This window comes from Candoia aspera, chromosome 1 (genome assembly GCF_035149785.1).
Source record: "Candoia aspera isolate rCanAsp1 chromosome 1, rCanAsp1.hap2, whole genome shotgun sequence".
Taxonomy (NCBI): domain Eukaryota; kingdom Metazoa; phylum Chordata; class Lepidosauria; order Squamata; family Boidae; genus Candoia; species Candoia aspera.
In genome coordinates this window covers 251,813,579-251,839,443 of record NC_086153.1, presented here as the reverse complement: position 1 = coordinate 251,839,443, position 25,865 = coordinate 251,813,579, and the positions used below count along the sequence as shown (strand labels likewise).

The following is a 25,865-nucleotide window of genomic DNA, read 5'->3' as shown; positions in this document are numbered from 1 at the left end:
CCAGCTGTATTTCCCCACCCACCTAGTTTCCCATACCTATGGGAAAACACTCTCCCTAATGTGGGGTGGAGTGAGACTGGGGAAGTATAGGTGGGTGCTTGGAACAGTGTCAAGCTGCATGAGAAACAGGTTGAAGGCCTGCACAAAGGGGCATTGTGGTGAAGCAGTAGGGAGTGATCCCTAGTGCACAGTTTATATCTGCGGCTAGTGCTGCAAGGGAAGGGCAGTCCTGACAGTGAGTTCAGTTCTGTCCTCGTGGATGGCAGCCCCCAGGCACAGCCCATGGACAGTCCAGGAGCTGTAATGGAGTAGGCAAAATGGTACTGCCCCCCACAAAGTAGCAAAAAGAATAGAAAGTACGGCCACCTGAAATTTGTTCACAGAAGCCGTGGAAAATCTGTAATGCATCCACTGATGACAGAACCAGCTGCATGAAGCTGGCAGAACCTAGCTTAAGAGAGGGGTAGACCTGCTTTTTAAACCTAGGCCTAGCACTCTTTAATACCTCTGCTGAATGCCACAGCACAAGCTACTGCAGATGCCCAGGCAGTACTGCTCCCATAAGGAGGTTGGGAAAATACTCCGCCCCTCTACAGATCCCACAGCAGGGGGAAAACAGACCCTGAGCAGAGGTGACATTGTTGCAGGAAAGGAGAGAGATCATGGGGTGTTAAGTCCATGTCTACAAGAAGCCCCCATGACACCTGACCAGTGTTTCAGGATGTGCTGGTCAGACATTATGCAGGCAGATGCTTTTGCAGAATATCCTGTCTGTCCTATGGCTCGAACCAAAGCAGCTATGGAGGGCAGTGTCTGATGATCTGAGGGCAGGGAACATGCACAGAGTAGCCTGAAGCAGCAACAGGAGCTGGGCAGATCCCACTCCTCCACACATCAGCAGCCATTTTGCCATTGAAGTTTTCTGGGATATCCACAGCCAAAATGCTGTTTAGAGAAGAGGAAAAACATACTTTACCTCTGGAATAGCTAAAGATGACTTTACGCAGGATCAACTTTGGGCAGGGGGTGAGATGAAGGGAACATTGGTTTGCCTTTTAGTTTTGAGTTTGCTTGGTTTAAATCAGTCTACCTAGCTCAGGTACAACAGCAACATCAGCAGCAGCAATTTCACAGGTATTAATAGCTGTTCAATCTAATGTACTATGCTTATGCTGCTTTCTGATCAGTGTAATATGCTTTTATTAATGGTGCTGCAATTTATTATATCATTTCTAAAATGAATGGAATTCAAGATGATACCATCATGTTGTTGCTGATTGCAAACGATTGTATCTCAAGCAAGAATCTGACATTTCCTCCTAATTATAAAAATAGAGGCCAACCATTTTCTCTCTCTTTCTCTTTTAAAAGAAAGAAAATCCATTTCAGTTCTGGGTGTTCAGCTTCTGAGATCGGTTTTCTTTTTGGCTTCAGAAAATGCATTTGATAAAGCCTTCTGCAGATTTAGCTATCATTTTAAACTGGAAACGTATATTGGCTTGTTCCAATGGACTGAATAGCAAGCAATGGATATACAGAGAGATTTTTGAGCATCCTAAAGTAGCTGCTATTGGACAAGCTACCCATGAACTGTAGGGATGTGCAATCCCTACAATCCCCTAAAACTAGGCAAGGAGTTTGGTGAGTGGTGAAGGTTGCATAAAAGTGCTATCTGTCAGAATAGGGACGTTTTGATGGTGGGAGCCACTCTTGACACTTTGTGAGTACCTCGGGGCCACCGTGGATAGAGTGATGATGCAAAGAACAAAGATTTTTTAAGAACGTTGGGGGGGGGAGCTAAGAGGTTTTATAAATTATATAAAATTTATTTTTGAGTTTGCACTATATATTTTGTGTTTCCTACCTTAAAATGGCCAAAAAAAAATGCCACCAATTTCTGCCAGCTGTGGTCAAAGGTAGACATAAAACTGGGTTTCAGAGAAGCAGACTACCTACCCCTGATCTAAGAGGACCCTGAAGTTCAATTTGATGAATTAATATACTAGTTGTGGACTAGTTATAGATATGCCTCATTTGAATCATCAAGAAATTGAAATCAATTAGAAAAGATATATACTGCACGGAACCCTCAAACTCCCAGACTTCTGGTAGAAGACCCGAGGTTGAGGAAGACACATACCACCCATAGGGGTGAAAAGGGAATTTTTAAATTACTTCTGTTCCCTTTTGGAGGCACACATACTTATAAATACTTCTTTTATGGAAAGGAATGATTATTGTTAATTAAAATTGTAAAGCATTTTACTATAGATAAATATATATATAGAGAGAGAGAAACTGTGACTCCAAAAGGGAACAGAAGTAATTTACTGTGCATAAATTAATTTGTTAATATATATTGTATTTATTTCTGAGGCTGCACAATTATATGAAGAGTCCTGTAGAGCATGTAGTGTTGAGGACAGCAATTGAAGAGAATACGTCAGAAGCAGGGAATGAGAAGACATTCTGTCTTTCAATAACTGTGCATTCCAGAATAGTTATTTACCCAATACCAGTGAGCAAGTTATATATAATTGTCAATAAAGCAAGTTATATATGTCAGTAAAATGTGCAAAGTTTAGTCTCAGCAAATGGCAGCACCTAATTGAGCTTGTCAAGCACTAAGCAGAATTGGGCTTCATTCGTACTCAGATGCACATTCGCCAGGATATACTAGAATTCTAGACTATAAAATTGAATAATATCTAAGAAGGAAGTGGTGAACAACTTCAGTATCTCTGTCAACAGGAGTCAAGTGGAAAAAGGCTTTACTTTTACTATTAGTTTAAGCAGTATTATTTCACCTTTGTATATGATGGACAGCATTCTCCAGTTTGGTGCATTCAGGTGTGTTGGTTTGAAGTTTCTAGCTCATACGGTTTTAAACTTGCTAGTTTGGGATTATGGCTGCTGACATTTAGTATATTTGGAGAGTACAGTGTTGGGGAAATTGCATTACAACCTGAAAAATAGAAAAAAGCTTCACAAGGGAAGGGAGAATTCGATGTTTTTGCCACCATAGATTAACATGGCTCTCCTCCTACAACCTCTATGAGTGTAGGGAGAAGGAGAAATCTGCTTCTGTCTAGCCTTGTTCAATCAAATGCATCTGGAAGGTTAAACAAGGTCTTGGGTTTGTTATAATTGTGCAACTAAAAAGTGTTGAATACCAAGTGATGTAAATAAGAAAAAAACCTCACCATCAAGAGGGAAAAAAATAATTGTTCTTCACACTTGACATGGAAGAATCACTTTTTGTAACACTTCTGTTGGTTCACTGTCAACATTTTTTTAAAAAACTTGTTTTATACTGTGTGATCGTTTTCATTTCTAAGCCACCTTTTCAGCACTGAGAGTTGGTTCTTTTTAATTTTTAGAAATTGACAACTTTTAAAAATATGTTGTGAGAGTTCCTGTTAACCTAGAATTAAATAATTTTAAGACTGGGGACAGGTATAGCTTTTTCAAAGCTGAAGGTGATATGAAATAGGCATAGGGCCTGGGGTACATACTGTACATTCTGCCTTACAAAGCCAACATTAGGATTTGTTGTATATTTTGTGTAACCTTTGCAAATATATTTGAAAAAAGTTGATAGAGGGAAATGATCCCTGTATGCTAAACTTGTCTCGTCATCATCATCACCACTATCACCAGTTCAGACCCTTACTAATCTTTATGAGTCTGCATTTGTACAGTGGGAAGAAGAGGTGTTAAACACTCCTTTCCAGAAGACTCCTATGCTAGCTTGTGGTTTGAGTGCCAGAATAAAGCCTGTGGTAACCTGATTGTTACAATCTTTTTCTCTTCTAGTTTGAAAGATAATGAATGTACACTGAAGTGGCAGAATGTATGCCTTTATACAATGTAAAAAGTAAAATAAAATTATTACAATAGCTTCCTTGAGCCCCAGATATTTCAAATACAAATTCTTCTGGGACACTCTTTAGAGTGGAGCTGTACCTGGTATAGGCTTTTGTACTCAGACATGCCAAGAGCATGGGTCACGAGGTTACATAGATCTTATATGGTAAGTTGATTAAAGACGGTTTGAGTATGTGCACATGAATGCAGAAGATCCCAGATAAAGAAAGAATGGCTTTGCAACTGATAAGGAAACAAGTTAACCACAAGAACAGGATTTCCTTCATGGTGTGAAAACATTACAAACCCCTTCTTAGAAATGCAGTACAGCAGCTTTGATATAGAAGTTGAGCCAACACCCTAATTGTTATCCTAACAAGCTGAATTTACAGGAGGAAGAGATTAGGAGGTGTAGCAGTATATATCCTTGAGTCCTACTTTCTTGAAAGGCATGACCTCTGTGACCAATTAGTCACAATGGGCACAGATTGTCACAATAATCAAAATTCCATGCTTAAGGATGTTTCTTGAGAAGTACAGAGAAGGAATCTATGAACTTAAAAGAAACATATAGCAGTCATCCCCTAATATCAGTAAATAGACAGATTGATTCAACCTGAGTTCTTATTCCAACCCATCACATATACACACATACATTCACTCACTCACAAAGCACAAATAAATTACAAAAATATCTAATAAAAATGATAAAGCAGACAAGGGCAGCAGTGCTGCTTATGTTCCTTGAAGAAAGAATGCCTTTCCAAAAAGAAAGATTGTGATCTGTTGGTGAAACACCAGCAAAGAGGATGGCAATCTACTCACCCAAGCTAGTGAATTCTACGTTTTGGTGCAGCCACTGAGAAGGCTCTTTCTCTTGTCCCAAACAAACATGCCTGTGCCACAGGTAGGAGAGAAACATCTCACAATTAGTTGTGAGGAAAGAGGCAGTCCCTAAATTATTCTGACAGTAGGGTAAAATAGCTATAAAATTTGAGGGCTCTTGGATTTTGACCTTTTATTGTTAAAAAGTGCAACTTAATAAGTTTTGATATTCAGTATGTGCTCTGTGTGTGGGGGGGGGGGCTGGGTATGTGTCTCCGTGAACATGCACGCAATATAGATAACCTACAGGACTATTACAGCGTTCTTGTGACATGGCAGACCCCTCTGTCATGGCACCTGCCCTATGGAATACCCTCCCACCCAGAGATACAAGCAGTCCGACTCTTTTGGAAGGCCGTGAAGATCTGGGTCTTCTTATAAGCACTGGGGCCAGGGTATTGAGTTATTGAAGCTCTGGCAAGGGGGTATGTGGGAAGTGAGATTTTTATTGAGCCTCATTGTGGGTTTTTTTCCCCCTTTGGTTTCATGGATTGGATGTTTGTACTTTGTTTGCCACTCAGAGTTTCATTGGATAGATTAATAAATAAATAAATTAGAGGTGGTGGCAGCATCTATAACAAGCCATGATGGCATCAAAATACCATGTGTCACAACATTGTGGGAGTGGCACGGTGATGTCCGACTAAAGTAGGTAAGTCATGTGATTTGGGTGCTGACATCACAATCCATGCATCATCATCTGTCCCTCCCACAAACGCCCATGATTAGTATGTGTGCAGTGCATATGTTCCTTTTTCCAGCCCAGCACCAAATTTCTTCACTGTAATTTTGTAGTCTTTGCTGAGAACTGATTCTAGCTCTATATTAGGGGATTCTGACTTTGAGGAGTGAACCTTTTCCTAAAACTTTTCATCTTTACACAGTCTTTACTCACACTTGAAATAATTCTTACCTGGTACATGCTTTCTCTCTCAAATTCAAGCTCTTGTTTTCTTTTTTCTCAAGATGCTTCTGAGCTATTTTCTCATCCATATGAACGAGCTTTAAAACTCTTTTTCCAGTGTTAATACACAAATACTCATTTCTGTGATTACCACCTTCTTTCTTTGCATTTTCAGCCTCTTTAATGAGGCTGAGAAACAGCAGGTTCCAGCTTCTTTTCCAGTAAGGAAGACACACATTCAATGATACCAGAAAATTCTTATTTAACTAATTTCCTGTTTGGTCTGTTCCTAGATCTGGTCAGTCTGAGTCTGTGTTATATTAGATCTTAGTTATGTGCTCTTTTGTGGAATAATGTTGTGGTGGTTGTTCATTTCTGTGATATTCATAACATTATAGTTGATTAGAAACAGATCTTTAAGCACAGCTGCAGCATTCATTGCAGCTCTCTGGACTGAGATTAAACATTCATTCATCTGCGTTCAGCTGAATTCTTGAGCCAAAAATTCACTCCAAGCAGTTTGATATACTTGATTATGATCTGATTTACCTTTAACTTGTGTGGTAGCACGGGGACTTACCTTTACTCTCTCTCTCTCTCTGTTTGCCATTGTTTCTGAACAGTTTGACAAATTTTCCCGTCTGCCTCTCTCCAGACAAAACTACCGAAAAAAGTTTGCTAACTCTGTGAATTAATGTTAAAGATATTGGTGATGTTGATGGTGGTTTAATTCATGAAGCTTAATTTGATTTTATTTGTCCTCCTGAACTGCATATTCTTTAAGTGTCTCAAGCTATTTTTAGCCTTTAATCCTCACAAGATACCACAGCCATCAGCCATTCCTCTTTTTCTCCCATTTCCTCCTCCTCCTCCAGCTTTACAGGGTGTACAAGTCTTGTGTATAATCTGACCTTGTAGTTTCTGTTTTTTTTTTATAGTGCTATTGCCTGTCTTTTAGCAGCTTCCGGTCTTGAGATTGTGTTCTTTTTTTAGAAACAGATAATATAAGATTGGATATTAATACCTTGGGTTCAAGAGATACTAGCAACAACAACCCTTGGCACTGCCCAGTTGGTCTGGAGTTGGGCGGTGCTGAAGAAAAAATAATAAAAAAAGTTGGTTCCCTAATTATTCTGGGTCAAAAGAAAGGAAAAATACTTGACCATCATATTTACCTCAAGGATATTATTCTCTCCTTTCAAGTTAGTTTAGTGTATATTATCTTTTTTCTTTCTTGATTGTATAGTTTTAGTAAATAACATTATTACTTTACTATTGTTTATTTTTGACGTTATGTAAATACATTGAGAGCTCTTGCACTGAAGTCAAATTCCTTGTATGTCTAATCATACTTGGCCAATAAACTATTCCATTCCATTCCAGTAATAGCATTTGGAAGCAAAGTGTTGATGTTATGTGCTGTCATAGAACTTTTATGTGTCATCATATCCTCTTGAGCTAGGGGAGGATTGTTTGAGGTTCTGTTTTAATCTGGAAGTTTTTGAAAGCCCAATTCAAGCATGAATTACATATTTAAGTTAGAAACAAGGAGACTGGATTATAATCTATTATTTGCATTTTTTTAAAATTTTCATTTCAACTTGGGTATTCAGTTTCTTCAAGATGAACCTTCAATTGGCTGTGTGCTTTGTTATACTTAATATTATTATTATTAACATTATTATTATATGATACAGTTTAATATTCATTCAAGTAATATTAAGTGATTTTTTGTCCAGACCCTGCTATTTTTTTGTGCTTATGCATACGTATATGCACATAATATACAAATGAAATCACATGGACACATGCTTTGGACAGTGGGAGTTGGCAACCCTCGTAAACAAAGTAGGGAAGCTGGGAAATACTGTATATAGGATTTTTGTCTTGGTTTCTCTTCTTTGTGTATGTGTAATCTTTCCTTTTATCCATGGGTTGTTTTCCTTCCTTACAGCAAGTGGCAACCCCTAGGTAACCTTGACTGATTTTGAAAAAAAGCTAAGCAGGGTCAGACCTCTTTAGGACTTGGATGATAGGCTGTCAGGAACTCTCAGGTGTAGGGAGTTCTGTAGACTTTCATGGACAAGTCCATGAAGTTATCAGGAGTTGAGCTCATCTCAAGCAATACTTTTAATTAAATATGATATAATCTTTTTAGATGAATTTCCTTTATGGAACTATACCACACATTGTAGAGATCATGTCACTAAAAACAATTTGTCATCATAAATCATTCTTGCCCCCACTAATGTAAACATCCTTATGCCCCTTCCAGCAACCCCTGGATATATGGAAGGGGGACTTGGAGAGAGGGAAAATACAGAGAACTTACTTCCTCCCCTCTCAGGATCTTTCTTCTCAGTGGGCATAATCACCATAGAACAGCCTTTCTCAACTTTTTGACCCTGGAGGAACCCTTGAAATAGTAATCAAAGTGAATATTTGTAACTCAGGTTTGAACTGTGGAGTCCTTGGTGCTCTCTGAGCCTTGTTGTTTTCTTGCAGATGTTTCATTGCCGACTAGGCAACATCTTCAGTTCAAAGAGGGAGTGGGCCTTGCTCTCAGTTTATATACTGTGGCTTGTGTTGTTAAACACCCTTACCAGTTTATATACTGTGCAAAGAGGGAGTGGGCCTTGCTCTCAGTTTATATATCGTGGCATGTGTTGTTCAACACCGCTACCAGTTTATATACCGTGGGTTGTTCAACACCCCTACCAACACAAGCAGGGCAAGCCATGGTATATAAATTGAGAGCAAGGCCCACTCCCTCTTTGCACTGAAGATGTTGCCTAGTCTGGCAATGAAACATCTGCAAGAAAACAACAAGGCTCAGAGAGCACCAAGGACTCCTTGAAATATTTTTCAGGCCTTGGGGAACCCCTGCACATTCAGGCTCAAATACAGGCCAGAAGGTACAAAAGTTTTATATTTGTTTCATGTGTAGGCCTGTATATATGCACTAACAGTGTTCTTAAACTGTAAATTAAAAATGGCACTTATTTCTTTAACGTGAAGTTGCCCAAATTTGAAATATTTTTTTAAATAAATCATGATCTCCCAGGGAACCCCTAGTGACCTGTTGCAAAACCCTAGGGTTCCATGGAACCCTGGTTGAGAACTGTCATGAGTAAGGATGGCGGGCAGGGGGCTCCCATCCAGACTGTCAAGCGCATGTGTAGCACTGAGGAATTGGTCAGCCATTCAAAGAGACACAGATCGGGACCGCCTTAACCTTTGGGGTTTATATGTCTGGGTTTTCCCACGCTTCTTCAGTTTGTTAGGATTCCTGTTAAGTACTAGCAATAAATATTAGAGACCAGTTCCTTGTCTCAGCGTGTTTCCTGGCTGTTAGGACAAGAACCCTGCCATAGAAGAACAATATACAGTACAATATTTGGACAGGTTTATTGAATTAAAGCTTGAATTCAGCTGTCCCTTTTTTATCTGTCTCAGTTCCAGCACAACTAATTAGAGATACATTGTGGTCAACACAAATTTCCCAACTAATGTGATCAGCGAGGTTATCTAAACTAAGAATCAGATGGTTACCAAAAGTTGTCTTGTAACTCCTTGATTCCAGAAAGATTTTGCACCATGGAAAAGATAAAAAGAATACTAGTAGGCAAAAAGCAAATCAACAACAGCTTGCTATAGAACAGAGATGCTCTTACACTACACTCATATTACATACATACCCTTCACCCAGCTTACTCACAGAGCTCCTCTTTGTTTCCTATTTTATAACTAAAAGTGTTTGACTCTTTCTAGTTCGTTTCCATCAATTTTGTCATAGAATATTGTTACAATTGAGAAGACAATTTAGGCAGAGGTCTAGCTCTTCTTGGGCAATTGACTCTTGGTACGTTTATCCATCAGTCATACTTTGAACTTCTCCTAGTCTTTAGCCCATTATTGTTTTAGTCCACCTAGCATGCTGTTGCATTTCAATGCACCAGAGTGTTCAAATAGACTGTATTTACTTCATTAGACTGAGTATTCATATAGCTAATTAAACTCATTATCCATCATGATCTCTAGAAAAGGTCATTTGCTGGGCAAGCCTGCAAAGTGGTTACATTGTGTTCAAACATGGGATCTCTCTGGTTACATTGTGTTCAAACATGGGATCGCTCCCTTGGTCACTGTATGTCCGAAGTTCCCTTCAAGCAAGGGGTTTCCTTGCCATTTTCCTGGGGAGTAGTATGAAACAAATTAATTCTGTGAACAATTTTCAAACTGAAGGGAGAGCTTTATAATACCTCTGCTTTCTAAGAATATGTGCTTTTTTAAGAATCTTCCTACAATATTTCTTTTAGTATTGTTATTGAAGTGGCAACAATCTCTTGTCCTAGAAGACCACGCGTGTATGCATTGTTACTCCATTTGAAATAAACTGTGAAAAACTGGGGCAGTAGCTCAGTGGCAGACCATCTGTTCACCACGCAGAAGGTTCCAGGACCAACCCCACCCATCACCTTCTAGGGCTGGGAAAACTCCTGCTTGCCCAAATCCTCATAGAGCTGCTATCAGACAGTTTTAGACAGCTAACCCTGACCCTAACCAGTGGCCTAGCTCAGTATAAGGCACATTCCTTATACTGCTACTCCAGACTTAAAGTCCTGGATTGAAGATAAGTATTCACTTTCTGCCTTAGAACTGGCTCTGTATCAACATAATGGAAAGATTGACTGCTATGAATCTATGTGGTCAAGGTTTGACATGTGCAAAAACTGTGTTGCTTTTATATATTTATATAATTGTTTGTATATTTCTTTTCTTTTTCTTTTTTATCTTTTTTGGGGAGAGATTGTATTCTGTAGTCCTTCGTTTTCCATTTTTTGTAGTAGTAATATCATCATTGGCAAAAGCACCTTTGTAATCCAGTCATTGTTGACCTGTCCAAGAAGGTCCTGACAGTGCTCCATTTTTGTGAGGTCAGGTTAGATAGCATTGTCTTTCAACTTTGGTACCTGTTCTTTGGAACAGCCTCCCTCTAGAAGTTAGAAGTTACTGACCTCCTCAGTAATAGCCTTTCGAGGCTGAACATTCCAGAATGCATTTGGAATGTGAGCCTTCACCATCATTTTTGTTTTATATTATGCTTTTACCTTTTCGTTCTCAACTATTACTGTGGATTTTGTTCTGGGGTTATGAGGGCTATGAAGTAAATTGTTCACTTATTTACTGTTTTATTACAGTGATGTTTTACTGTATTTATGTTTTTATTACTGTGGATATTTGTATTTTATTTTGTTGTGAGCTGCTAAGAGATGTAATTATTTGGTGGCATACAAATTTAATAATCAAATAATAAATAAATGTGCAAACTTACACACACACACACACACACACACACATCAATATTCTTAACATACAGTTATTTATTAGAAATTCTTTTTTGGTTTAGCTGATTGGCAAATATCTTTTTTATCCAAGAGAAAATGACATCAGTCTAGAAAAGAACAGCTTGATGTCTGTCATATTGTGGTAGATAATGAGAGATAATGGGATTTTTCTCATTCTGTTTCAGTTCATACTGTATATGTTCTTTGTTTGTTTTTTCAAACAGATGCATAATTTTAAGGACTAATGTATGGCTTTTGCTCTGCTGCACATGGTGAAGTTCATCAAAGAACCATGTAGTTAAATTGAAATTATATATTATTAGAATTTTAACTCCAAAAGCAATTTCATGCAGAATGGTGCTATAACTACTCTGTATTTACAAATACTTATAGATTTTCCCAGCTGAACAAATGGCAACTTCTTGCAGAAGATATTTAAATCAGGAAATAGTGTGGGGAGAAAGAACCATTTTTCTGGTGTGCAAAGCAGCCACATAGAAGATTGTAGGAGGTTGTAATCACAATATATCTTACTTGACCCTCAGTTTTCTAAATCGACAAGAGGGAAAAAGAATGTCAGCTCATGACATATCTGAAGACAAAGAAAATAGTCTGATTGAGAACTGCAAAAGAGATTGGAGAAAACATAAATGACTGCCGTATATAAAGGCAAGTAAAAGGAATGAGAGAAAAATATCTTATTGGTAAGAAGTGAGGCAGTGCCACATTTTCATTGCCTCTGCTTTATGGTAAGAAATATTACCTTACTAAGGACTATAAAAGTGACTAAGTTAATGTCATGGGCCACTTCTTTTCCTAAAGAATGAAAGCAATTATTTTAAATATATTTTAAAAATTAGGTGATCTGATTTTCCTAAGGAGTTTGCATTGTATCCACCAGAAGTAGCAATGAATGGACCCATATATATGAGATTTACTTTCAGGTTGAGTCCCCATAAAGTTACACACAGTTTTTATTGAACTATCAGCCTAAGATATTTTTGTAATAACAGCCTACAGCTTTTGGCCTGCAAAGTTTAAGATAGCTAGCATGTGAGTGTGGAATCTGTTATATAATATAACAATCTATAATTTACCCATTCTCAAAATAAGAGGGAAATGGAGGTGTGATGATTTTATTTCAAATTAGGCCAAATTCAATTATGCCTGTGAAATACAGATGTGACTAAGAAAAAAGCAGAATGCATCCCAGCCCAGTTCAAGGATTGATCTATAAACTACAGCTAAAGATTGCTAATCAGAAATATCATACAGATTAGCATGCTGACTGGCCAGCATTTTACCGCACAAATCCAAAAATAAAGTTTTACATTGGTGTAGTGAATATTCCCTAATTGGTGGGTTAATCAACTGAATGAAAATGAGACACTATTGAGTAATCATGGACTTAGGAAACAATATAAAATGTTGGTATGAAGGATATGAGTAATTAAGCCCTTTAACTGTTTGCCAGAAACTCGTTATAGAAACATTTCCCAGCATTTTATTGAACACCTTTCAGAATAAAATATACACCTTCTAAAAACTGCATTTTCTAAGACTAATATACTTCTTTTTTTAGCTTTTCATTGAACAGTAACAAAGATAGAAAAAAAACCATCACAATCATGAAGATAGCACAGAAAGTGCTGATAATAGATGCCAAAAGATTAAATGCTAGGATGAGGCAATACTTAACTTCAACGAAGATTTGAGCAAAACCCTCAAAGCTGCACCATAAAACCGTGAGCTCCCCTTGTTTCTAAGGTGATTTCCCCACTAGTATCTTCTACAGCTATCTAACCATCTTTGTGCCAAAATAACTGTGATGAGGACAGGATTGGTATCTTGTCAGTGTTGACTGAGTGATACTTTCAAGATGCTGTCTCTAGTTGGATGATGGCCTAAGAGCAAAGTGGCCATGTTGTTTCATTTCACCTGTGTCCTAACAGTCAGGAATCACGCTGAGACGAGGAGTAGGTCTCTAGTGTTTATTACTGCTGCATAAGACAGAATCCTAACGAACTGAAGAAGCGTGGGAAAAACCCAGACAGATAAACCCCAAAAGTCAAGGCGGGTCTGATCTGTGTCTCTTTGAATGGCTGCTTAATTCCTCAGTACTACGCATGCGTTTTCCCCCATGGATAGAGGCCCCCTCCTGCTCACCATCAGTACTCATGGCAACCTGCTTCACTTACTTCCTCTGCAGCCTCCTTAATACCTGTACCAGTGTGTGGGTGTTGCCAGTGCAGGGAGATTAAGAGGATGCAGACCTGAATTGAATCACATTGCCTCCACAGGGTGATGGTCTTTCTCAGGGTGAATCAAAGCTGCCTTGCCTGAGGAAGTTATCCCTAGGGTATTGTGGAAATCAATCTGGCATCATACAGCAGGGCAGGATCAAGGAAGCTAGAATTACACAGATTCCAATAAGATATTTTAATGCATGGATTAGGGATACAGTATAGAACCTTGGGAATGCAGTAGAAACTCCAGCCCTCATTATTTGTGAGTTCATTAAGGTAGAACCTCTCTGAATATTTTGAATCACTTATTCTTTTTGCAGCCAGGAGCTGTTGTTTATTAGGTAAGCTACTGATAATCTCCTCTCCTAATTGTTAGTTGTTTATGTCTGGCATTTCTCCCTGGTTTTGTGTGTTTTTTCTTCAGTTCAAATGGCATGGGATACTTTGATGATGGTGGTAATGGAGTAAGCTCAGCAGCATCCCAGTGGGGCTGGGGGATGTCACAATTAGCAAGATGGCAGACAGAGCATCATGGTGCAGTCCCTGTCACTTTTTAATGTGTGTGTCTGTAACATTGATGACTGGGTGACGACTAGGGAAGGCAATGGCAAACCACCCCACTCTATAGTCTGCCAAGAAAACATTGCAAAAGCAGCGTCCCCCCAAAGGGTCAGACATGGCTTGGTGCTTGCACAGGGGACCTTTCACCTTTCACTTTTCAACATTGATACACATACAAAGGGGCAGAGCTTACAGTGGTGCTATACTATCTGCCATTTTGACCCTATTGTAGATGCTGCTGGATAAGCTTCAATGACATCACATTTCCTATCAAAAATATCTTTTTTTCCTTTTTTTTCACAATACTGCACATAAGAGAGGAGCAACTATGGAGGCCTAAAACATTTACTGGAGAATGCAGAAATGGGCACTCTGCACATGCCCTCTCTGAGTTAACTAAAAAATCCTCACCACAAGTAGTTGCTGCTGCAGATCTTCACAAGAATGACTGTCCCTGCCTTGATACTCAACTGAACATGAAAGAAGAAAAAGAAAGGAGATAGGGGAAAAAATGGTGAGCCATCTCCTTTGGACTCTGGTTTTGTCCCTGTCCATTCTTAGCTGTCACTCTTGACAAATTAGACTTGAGGAACTACCATGCTTGACCGAAAATAGGAATCCTGATTGGGAAGAATGGAGTCAAGAAGGTGTTCGTTTGGCTCTCATATTATCCCAGAATTGTGAAGCACGAATTGCTGAATACCCATAATTGGCTACAATTACACGCAGTACACTAAGAACATAGTTAAATAATGCAAAGGCTTAGTGCATCCAATGAGCTAAGCCACAAATAAACATGCTACTTATGGCTTTCCTTTTGGGAATTGCAAACAGGTTAGTAAACTGCAAAAGCATACTTGTAGGTGGTCTGTCTATGAGGTGCCTTGTACTTAGGGATTTAATTCATAGGAAATTAGCCCTTTGTAATAGGTGCTTAGCATGATGTTTTAAAAATGTTTGAATAATCACTTTAAAAGTACATTGTGTGTGTGTGTGTGGTTTTTTTTTAAGGAAAAATGGATGAAACGTAGAGCCACCTGACTGGTAGACTGGAAGTGCTCCTTGTAATGCCACATTATAGGATACTTGTAATTTTCAGATTCTTGCTTTTAAATCTACAAGGTCTTGTTTTTACTTTGGAGACTCATCTCAGTCCCAAGGAGATTCAATCTGGGTGAAATAATAAGGGAGAGTAAGAGAGTTCAGATGAAGGAGCAAGGATATCTAGCCAGAGAGCTTAGACTCTCCAGCAGTCTATTCATTTGGGGATTAACCATTAGCTTCATCTTAGAACCTCATTTGTCTCTGATGACTCCTGCCCATCTTTAGAATGATAGTTTTGTTATACTCCTTTCTCTTAGAGTAGTTGCAAGACAGGTAGAAACTTTACAAGTGAAAGTTATCCCATAGTCATATTCCATATGAGTTAAATTTTGATCCTCCTGTTTTATTTGTCTGTTGTAAAAGACTTAGAAATCAAACTAGAAAAGAATACACTAAAATCTCTGTCAAGTCAAGCTTGATTCCTGGTGACTATATGGACATGTCATTCTAGTTTTTCAACAATAGTACTGCAATTGTTTGTTGTTATCGTCTTGTGGTGTTTTTTTCAGGTGTCCAGATTAGTCTGTAGCTTTTATAGTCTGTGGCAGTCTCTCAACCAAATACTAACCAGGCTTGGCCCTGTTACTTTGAAACCAAATGAGGTCACTCAGGTTCTACCACCTGCTGAGCCTAGGAGAATAGCTCTTCCTTATTATGAACTCTGACTTTACTTCTTAATCTAGAAAATATGGGGTTTCTACAGATTTCCTAGATTAACTGATTTCCTACATTGATTTCCTAAATTGGCTTATATGGAATGATGTACTACAGTTTGGCAATACAAAGATGAGGTAGAATGGTGAACTTCTTTCTCCTACAACATGGCTGCAATAACAGGAGTTTAGAAGTGCACATTTCTCTTGATTAACAGTAAGCTGTATCAAGTAAATCTGTACCTCTTGAGTAAACAATAGGTAAGGTTAATCCCAGCTTAAGCATTCAAAAAACACCCTAGAGTTTGATTAATTGGAATCAGGTGCTTTTTATTTTTCAGTAATGTAAAGCCCACTGCAGTTGAATGCTCTCTTTTTAAACCATGGATTATTGTATGTGCATTTTCTAAAACCACGTCAACAGAAATCCTATCTCATGCAATCAAACAGGTTCACACTCCAGGCTTCAAGGCAGTAAGACCACATGTCAATTTCTCTGTAGTATGTACATTTGAGATAGGCAGTTTAATACATAAGATATTGGTTTATTTTGTGCCTCTGTTAGGATTTTTGTTTTCCTCTTTTATGTTGGTATGTTACTTACTTTTCAGTGTTACAATTCACAATAAATTCACCAACAAGTACAGTATTAACTCATTAACCCAAACCATTCATTGACAGACTGTGATTAAAAGTATGTTTTTTAAAAAGACAAATACTGTGGATGAAACAAATTAAGCTCATGAATGTCTCAATCCCTCGACTCCCAGCCACTCAACCCATGAGCCGACTGCAAAAACTTTGGTTCCTGCAGTTTAATCATAAGAAGCAGCTGTCCAGAGTACATGTGGGCAGTGTCACAATCCCTCCTTTTTCCAGAGAGACTTTGCCAGCCAGAATTCACCATCTGGCCACTAATCTCCGCCGCAATGCCGTCTAGTTCACCATGAATCCTCACCAGAAGTGTAAAGATATCTTACTTCCTGAGCTCCTTAGAGCTGTTCTTTTTATGAGATTTGAATACCAGTCACTGGAGCATATCTTACGTAGGTCTAATGATACATCATTCTGCATTAAAAATGTTGCACAGTACTGTATGGGAAGAGCTGTTGCTGCTACCATCTGTGTCATCATCATGCTATCACAGTGTTTTTACTTCTGTCCATTTTGATATTAGCAGTTGGTCCTCACAGTCAGTGCAATGAATAGGCACAAAGTTCAGAGCAAAGCTTAATGGCAGTCAGAGCCAAATCTATAGCTTCTGTTTCATCCGGGTATGATAACACCTTTGAATCAGAATACTGTTTTCTTTCCCTTTGCTTTTTTCATCAACGTGGATTATTCTTTAGTTCAAATTATTATCAAGACTCAGTTGTGTGGAGTTCACTCCTGGTGACTATATGGACACATCCTTGTCATGTTCTTAGCAACAGAGTGGAAGTAGTTTGTCATAGCCTTCTCCCAGGATGTTTGTTGACTTGCCTGTCTAGCATATAACCATGGAATTTCCTGGTAGTCTTCTGCCCAAGATCAGCCAAACCAATTAGGTGCTGCTAACTACTGATCTTCCAGATGTTACAACTGGAGAACTCTATTAGGATACTGTTATGACAGTTCTGCCAGTTTGAAACTACATGGGAATATGAACATATACAGTATATGGCCATTATCTACTATAGGACTGTAGTTACAGCATAATTCTGTTTCTAAGCTCATCTATTTTTAAATGACAGGAAGAGCTACAGCATTGCAGGGAGTTATGGGTAGATAGTTTAAGAGTATATTCACATACAGTTTCAGACTAGTGTGAAAACTTCTGCATGTGTCCATCTTCATTATTAACTTAAATTTTTACAAATGCAGCTGATAGGAATACGCTGGTTGGAAAGATCATTAATGTATGAAGACTTCAAAAGCAATTTGCTCTAAGAACTTAATATTTTGTTGGCGGTTGTGCAGAGTGCTGGAAGGCGTTTGGCCCGAGAGATCAGAAAGAACACACCAGGCATTTCTATAAAAATAAGTGTATTTAAACAAAGCATAGAACATAAACAGTTTCCTTATCCAGAGCCCTGGATAGGCAGTCCTTAAATACAAAGAATCGTTTTAAAAGCTCATATGCGTGCACACATGTGCTAAGCAAATGAGAGGGCTGCTGACCTGGGCTGAACAGAAAACTGAAACCTCTGGTGGCAAGTCCAGGCAAGTTCCCTCAGGCAGACAGCAGCTTTTCCTTATTTGTTCATCCTTTCCACACCCCAACCTGAGACAATTAAGTCTGACCTCCTCACCCTGCTGACACTTAATTACCATGGGTACTGTTCCTCTGCAGCTAAATTTCCAGGCAGAAAAAAAATACCAACATATTTATCCCCTCAAAACAAAAGGAACTGCCCAAGCGGCTGAACTACTGGAAGATTTTAAAGCAACCAGACATTTTAGAGTTGCACTTAGGACAACTGGTTGGAGTTTTAACTAATGTAGCTCTGTGTTATTAATATGATTATGCAAGCAATCATCAAAGTAGCCTAAACCAAGAGTTGCTCTCATTCATCTTTCCTGATGTGATGGTGGGTGTCATTTTCAGACTTTCTGGCCAGATAGACAAGGGCTGTATACTCTCACCCTACCTATTCAACTTGTATGCAGAACACCTCATGCGACATGCTGGGCTTGAGGAATCCAAGGCTGGAGTTAAAATCGCTGGAGGAAACATTAACAATCTCAGATATGCAGATGATACCACTTTGATGGCTGAAAGCAAAGAGGAACTGAGGAGCCTTATGATGAAGGTGAAAGAAGAAAGTGCAAAAGCTGGCTTGCAGCTAAAGCTCAAAAAAACCAAGATTATGGCAACCAGCTTGATTGATCACTGGCAAATAGAGGGAGAAAATGTAGAAGCAGTGAAAGACTTTGTATTTCTAGGTGTGAAGATTACTGCAGATGCTGGCTGCAGTCAGGAAATCAGAAGACGCTTAATCCTTGGGAGAAGAGCAATGACCAATCTCAATAAAATAGTTAAGAGCAGAGAAATCACGCTGACAACAAAGGTCTGCATAGTTAAAGCAATGGTGTTCCCCGTAGTAACATATGGCTGCGAGAGCTGGACCATAAGGAAGGCTGAGAGAAGGAAGATTGATGCTTTTGAACTGTGGTGTTGGAGGAAAATTCTGAGAGTGCCTTGGACTGCAAGAAGATCAAACCAGTCCATCCTCCAGGAAATCAAGCCAGATTGCTCACTTGAGGGAATGATATTAAAGGCCAAACTGAAATACTTTGGCCACATACTGAGAAGACAGGACACCCTGGAGAAGATGCTGATGCTAGGGAGAGTGGAAGGCAAAAGGAAGAGGGGCCGACCAAGGGCAAGGTGGATGGATGATATTCTAGAGGTGACGGACTCGTCCCTGGGGGAGCTGGGGGTGTTGACGACCGACAGGAAGCTCTGGCGTGGGCTGGTCCATGAAGTCATGAAGAGTCGGAAGCGACTAAACGAATAAACAACAAGACAAGGCACTTGGACTTTCAACAATTCTTTCTTTGCTCCTGTGCTGCTGCTTTTGTATTCCATTCCACGTGCTCAGGCCAAAGTGTTACATTTTTTTCTTCCTTCGCTAGTCCTACAGTACACTCCATGATCCCTAAGGTGTGACAGCCTCCTTATTATGTTGTTTAGTGCCCAGTTTTGTCTGTTCCTTACTCTATAAAATGTTGGTGATGATAGAGGGGATAAAATAGGGATTTTTGTTAACGCAGGGCATGCAAGGTAGGAATTTACCATAATTCAATTATTTGTAGGAATTTGGGCATCAGAAACATCCTAATGAAGCCATACAGTCTAATTGATAAGAGGGGAGGGGCAAAATAATAACATTTTATTATATCAATCATGAATTGTAACATAGTTCAATTATTTTTCAGATTTTTTTTTCAAACTCCAGGGATGAGTACTGGCTAATTCTGTGCAATAAAGTAGCTTTCAGTAATATAAAATTTATTCAGTAAATGTATCTACTTTATCTAATTCACTGGTATTTGTCATGAAAGTAACTCTGTTTTTGTTCTGGTCAAGTTTGCCATTCGCAGTAATAGATGCCAGAAGTGACAACCAGCCAGTGGAATATGCTAAGGATTCTATTACAAAGAGATTTGTTTGTTAATCTGACTTTTGACAGTTACTGAAGCACATCTTTTCTGAGCTGACAACATATTACTTGTGGCAAGTTTTAAATTGTACATCAGAATTTAAACTGTGCCTCCATAAGACTCACTGTCACACCAAATCCCATACCCTTGGAAGTTAACTGAAGTTGCAAATATTGAGTTTAGCTCCTGAGTTTCACTGTCTTTTAATGCATTTATCTAGAGGTAGTTGTGTGTGTTTAATTTTGAATCCCTCCATGTGTAATGAAGCCTTTTCTTGGGCATCATATTTTCTTAGGAGTACCAAGGTATGCAAATGGAGGCAGGGATTGTAAACCTAAACATAGGGATGTTGCCAAACCAGTTCCTGTACTATGTTAACAATTACTAGGCAGGCTAACTGAAGATTTTTGGGGAATCAGCAAAAACTTGCCCTGCTATTTGTTGTTCAGAATTTCTTTCCTTATATCGTAGCAGTCATTTCAGCAAAGGATTATATTAGCAAATGATTCCTTGTAGCATAAATAATTATAAAAAGATGTGTTCTTTTATTCCATTGTTTGTAGTTCAAAGCCATATAACTGCTTCTATTAAGAAAAACAACTTGCAGCTACAGTAGACATGAAGTCCAAATATAGATTGAAATACAGCAGTTCTTTGGTGAAGATAACCCATTTAATTTTTTTTTTCTGTAGTTAGTATGATTTGTTTGGGTAAATTTTCCTGAAGCAGTTAAAGCAGAGCTCTCAAATTCACGACCCATGGGCCATATACAGCCCTGCAGCCATTTTCTGTAGCCCACAATGGTGCTTGGGAAGACTACCACAGAATGGTAGAGGGCCTGTCATGCTTCAACAGAAGGATGGACTGGAACCGCTTTGATAAGGTTGCAAAAAAATCAGGAACCGAGAATAAGTAACATTTAGTGAAGGAAGTTGAAGGCAGTTCCAAAAGAATTTCAGCAACTACAGCTAATCATGAACTAGCCTGCTTTTTTAAACAAACAAATAAATAAATAAAAATAATGATGATGATATTTGTTTGTTTGTTTTGTCCTGCCCTACCTATGGAGAACTTGGCCTCCTCAATTGGGTAGGATGGCTTGTTTCATTTGTCCTTGTTCTTAAGGTGGTCAGACTTGCTTTTATCTGCTTTTTCACTGACTGTAAGAATTAATTTTCACAGACATCTTGCTGAACAGAGCTTTTCTAGAAATGTGGGGAGGGCAGCGTTGCTTGTGACTGTGTAACAGTGGAGGCTTTTTATTTTTGGTAAGTTTATGCTTGAGGGGATTCTATCATTTTCTTCATTTTTTACTCACTGGAAGCTTTTTTATTGGGTGGGGGACTTCATCAGTGTTGTTCCTCATGTGGCAGTTGTTGCAGTTTCAGTTTGGGATCCCAGTTTTAAAATATCTCATATTTACAATAGCTGAGTATTTTATTTAACATGAAATGCCATATAAATATCTTTAGATCATATGTTATGATGACTGCAAAAATCTAATAGAAGTGAATTCTATAAACGTCTTCCAAGTTATTTCCACATTAAAGTCAAATAGGTTTAAAAAGAAAGTCATACTTTTTCCTGTATGATTTGGAGAAGGAACATCCTTCCAGCTTCTATAGTGAGTTCTCAAGCCAACAGGGACAAGACTATGCTCAGTCTGCATGTTGAAGCAACTTAATTGGCTTAATCCATACACCCAAACACATTGCTTCCTGGAATGTTATGATTGTGATGCAAAAGTGTTATAATAGGAAAGGTTGCATATTTGAGGAGAAAAACTTTTCTTGGCATATGACAGATATTTGACTATCTAGGAAATTGACAGAGATCCAGATCTACCCTGATGATGTTTAGGAAGCTATTGAAGCCCTGGCTATTCTCCCAGGTCTCTTAGGGTAGGTTGCTGGTGGAGCCCATGTTGTGTGTGTGTGTGTGTGTCTGTCTGTCTGTCTGTCTGCCCTTGGACCACTTACAAGTTTTTCTCTTTTTTATGGTATTTTCTTGCATTTTTAACTGTAAAGTACCCAAAGTTGTTAGAAATCAGGTGGTCTCTAAGTTGTTTAAATAAATAAATTGACACAGAGTGCTGTGGGTGTCCATAGTCCAACAGAAAACAGGAAGATTCCAACTTTTCCTTTTTAAGAGCCATAATTAGTTCCAATGGGGAAAATCATCTTAGGGATTCACTAGTTACTATTCTTGGTTTTTCACTCTGTGAGCAAGAGGATAGAAAATAGATGATAAAAGAAGCTTCAAGAACATTGGAATAAGTGACAAATCTGGTCCTTTGTAGGTCTGGGGAAGGGGAGGACTCCATTCTTTTTTTAAACGGCTCAGGATCACAGATGCACTCTTTCCACATGCCTTGCATTTACCCAGAATTTTACTCAGAAAACTTCACTCAGAATTTCCCTTTTGTTCTGGAAACAGCAATCAAGTTGAAATCCTGAAAAACATGAGACTGCTAAGAATAAGAGATGTATCAGTCTCATTAGTGATACTTCAACAGATGCAGAAGGACATTTTTAATATTGTTCCATATGTATTTCATTACTCTGTAGGACAAAGTGGATCTTGGAGAGTTGATGTTTTCGCTTTGCTATCTTCCAACAGCTGGCAGACTAACTATAACTATAATAAAAGCAAGAAATTTAAAAGCAATGGACATAACAGGAGCATCAGGTAGGAATATCTTTCATGCTGGTCTAAGATTATCTTTGTTCATATAACAAAACTGTTTAGGAATTGATGGTACATCTCAGCTTTTAAGAGAACTGGGTAGTATCCAATTAGTTCCACTGTTAGAGCATTTCTGTTGGCAGAATGGGGACTCTTTCTCCTCTCCTGTGTCTCCAACTTCTGCTTCAGAGGCTGGGGAGGAGGGGCACTTCTGGGGAAGAAATGGCGAACTGATGATGGCTCTGCTAAAAGTGGAGCCAACGACCATGGTGGAATGAAGAGCTGATGGGTAGACGGGATCTTCGTAATTCCTCTTTGGACAAGGAGAGGACTTGAGAACCCTACATGAGGAGACCACAGGACAGCTGTCTCTGGTGAATTTAGAGCTCTGGGAGATAAGGAAATAAACATCTTTTTGCTCAACACCTTCAAAAAGGATAGTGGGTTGGCATACTTCCTTTTCCATATTGTTCGTTAACTGCTTTTCAGCTATTAGGAACCTTTGGATCAACACGTTTTATATCACCGGGTGAGTTTCCTTCAATCCTTAGTGAAATAAGTTCTAAATACAAGTTTAAGGACTTTTAAAAAATTCTTTTGGAATAAACAGCAAAAGGGTGATTAGAGTGTGGATTTTGGAAAGTTGCAAATGGACTAAGGGTCCAGATGGATTTGCATTAAGATTTTGGAATTAATTATAAGAATCCTTCCCGTGGGGAAATGCTTTCATTTTGAATTCTCTTTAAAAAAAACATGATAGGATGAGTCTTTGAAGGTTGCACATTAGAGAGAGCCAGAAGGATCTAAAGATTCCAATTAAAAGAGAAGAACACTTAAATTTGACTTACTAATACAGAATGTAGCAAAACATTTTAACATTGGACATATTGAAGGATATTTTTGAACAATGGACCCAGAAGTTAATTTAAGAGTGTTTGCCTCTATAGATAGACTGTGTTTTAAAGATGTTACAGAAGAGGAACAAGTTTTACCAGACAAGACTGAGACTGATCTGAAAGTGGATTTAAAAATGACAGGCTACAAGAATAATATGGAAAAAGATGCTACACTGGGCATACAAATGAAACCGGCTGATGTCTTAATAATTAAAAGGGAATACAAAGAACAAAACAAGAGAGTAACCTGGACAACTTTCCTACACTGGATTTACAAAACAGGCTTGTTAAAGCTTTGAAGAATTTTGTGAGAAGAGGCAAAGAAAAAATGAAAAATAATGTTCTAGGATATTGTTTGAATGGACTAAAGATCAAAGTTGTTAAGAGTAAAGGGAAGAAATATAAAGTTTGTTTATTTGATCAAGGTTAAAATAGATCTGTTGTAACATCTGGTGACCCTTAATGGGCTTTTGCTGATCAGAACTGAAACAACAAAGCTTTAAGGATTTTTTAGAGATAAGAGATGGGATATGGGAAGAAGAGATTTATCGTTTGTTGTATTTTAAGAGACGGTGATAAGTTACTACAGTTGTTTATACTTGCTGTTATGAAGGAGGAAGTTATTTCTTTATATATTTATTTTCTTTTTCTTTATTCTTTTTAAATTTTTCTTTCTTTTTTCTTTTGTGCACTTTCTATTTTTTCTTTTTATTATTATCTTTTTTAGTTTGTATTAGTTTGTATCTTTTTAACTGATATTTTTAATAAAATTAGTATTAAAAAAGAGGCTGGGGAGGAGGGGGGTAGGCATGTAGGTGGGGAGGAGAAAATCATATTGGGCAAATTAAAATTCAGTGAGCTACATGCCCGTCCTGGCAACTACCATTTACTTTCTGTAAATACAAATACATTATAGGTTAGAAATATATTGTATTTTTATACTGATATTATGCATTTTATCTGTTTATCTCTTTTACTGTAAGCCACCTAGAGTCATGTATGTGAGATGGGTGGCTATATAAATTAATTAAATAAATAACAAAAAGATGGTTGCCATTTGTGGGGAGGGATAAATTTTTATCCCACTCAATCTTAAATTGCTGAGAGATCTTGGTCGTCAGTTGTATATAAAGTCTAATAAAATGATGTAATGAACTATTCAGGTTTTTTTCCCATTGGGACACAGAACAACTGCAGCTTATTTTCAGTCCTTGAAAACTGAGTGAGTTGAGTCTAAACAATGACAAGTCCAACCTGTTAACTATCACACCACATGGATTTGCGGCGCTTGCTGCTTTACCGTTCTTTCAGTCATCCTCTGAGATAGGTGAGGCTGATAAGATAGCCTAACCGAACAGGAAACTGTAGTCTCCCCGGTCCTATCCCCAAATTTGATTAGCTGTATCACATTTGCCTTTGTTGCCAGATGGCAATTATTTTGGAGAAAAGATATTAAAAAATGAACCTTGCCCTAATAATAGCAGTAGCTTCTAAGTGATTTCTGGTGATAATGCTATTGAATATACAGACCTATCTGCCCTAGACTGTTTGTGTGTTTGGAATGGGTTAACCCTTCTATTAGGACAGCATTTTGTAATAGCTCTGCTAAAGAGGGGCTGGACTGTGCACATATGTAGACGCCTTAAGACTGGAGATCCAACCCCGTTCAGTAACAGAGTCGCTGTGCATTTGGATCTCAAGAACACAAGGATGGTCCAAGTTATGTCGTGCTATTCACCAGGCAGCATGATGACAATGGAGAGCAGGAAAAGTCAGTTATCTTCCTGGAGTGAGATAAATAGCCCAGTCCACCTACTAAAAATACATCGCTATAAACAAAACAACCAAGTATTTTGAATTCTGGCATATTTTTGCTGGATGTTTGTTTACAGCAGACTTCACTGCAAATTCCTCTCCGTTTTCAAAAATATTGTTGGAAATTGTGATTTAAGGATGCAGGTTTTTCTTCAATTTCTTGTAAAAATGGTATTAGACTATAAATGTTACCCTGAGAAATAAATTCTAAAAGAATGTACAAGGTCATTAATTAAATCATGCCTTTTATTTATAGTACAGTGAGAAGGTTATAAAGAGAGGGAAGATGAGCAAAGCTGGATGGATATATCAATCATGCTTTAAAGCAAAATAAAATACTGTGGTTGTTATATCTGTTACACAGATCCGTATGTAAAGGTGTCGCTAATGTATGAAGGGAGACGACTGAAGAAACGGAAGACTTCTATCAAGCGGAACACCCTTAATCCTGTTTACAATGAAGCCATAGTCTTTGATGTCCCTCCAGAAAACATCGATCAAATTCACTTGTCTATAGCCGTTATGGATTATGACCGGTGAGCTATCTGGACAGCTATGAAGACTGATGAGTGAATACTCTAAATTTGGGTGGTCAAGCCATGCTCTCCCCAACTTGCACATACTCCCAGGTCCTCTTCTACAAACCTCAGACTCTCCAGGGATTATGACACAAATGTTTAGCAACAAAGGTGGTGTTACAATCTCCTGCTGGAACTGTTTTTTTTTTAAAACGAAATCAATAGGTAATTAAGTAC

General features: G+C 38.4%; 1 protein-coding gene across 2 annotated transcripts in view; it reads left to right on the top strand.

Annotated features, from left to right (window-relative positions):
• The window catches only part of SYT9 (synaptotagmin 9), a 95,936-nt gene that overhangs the window by 64,320 nt on the left and 5,751 nt on the right, over positions 1–25,865 (top strand). For both annotated transcript variants that reach the window (XM_063289509.1, XM_063289506.1), the window contains exons 4-5: positions 22,282–22,402; positions 25,475–25,646. In XM_063289509.1, the coding sequence (XP_063145579.1) occupies positions 22,282–22,402; positions 25,475–25,646 (293 nt within the window). The remainder of the gene's footprint in view (positions 1–22,281; positions 22,403–25,474; positions 25,647–25,865) is intronic.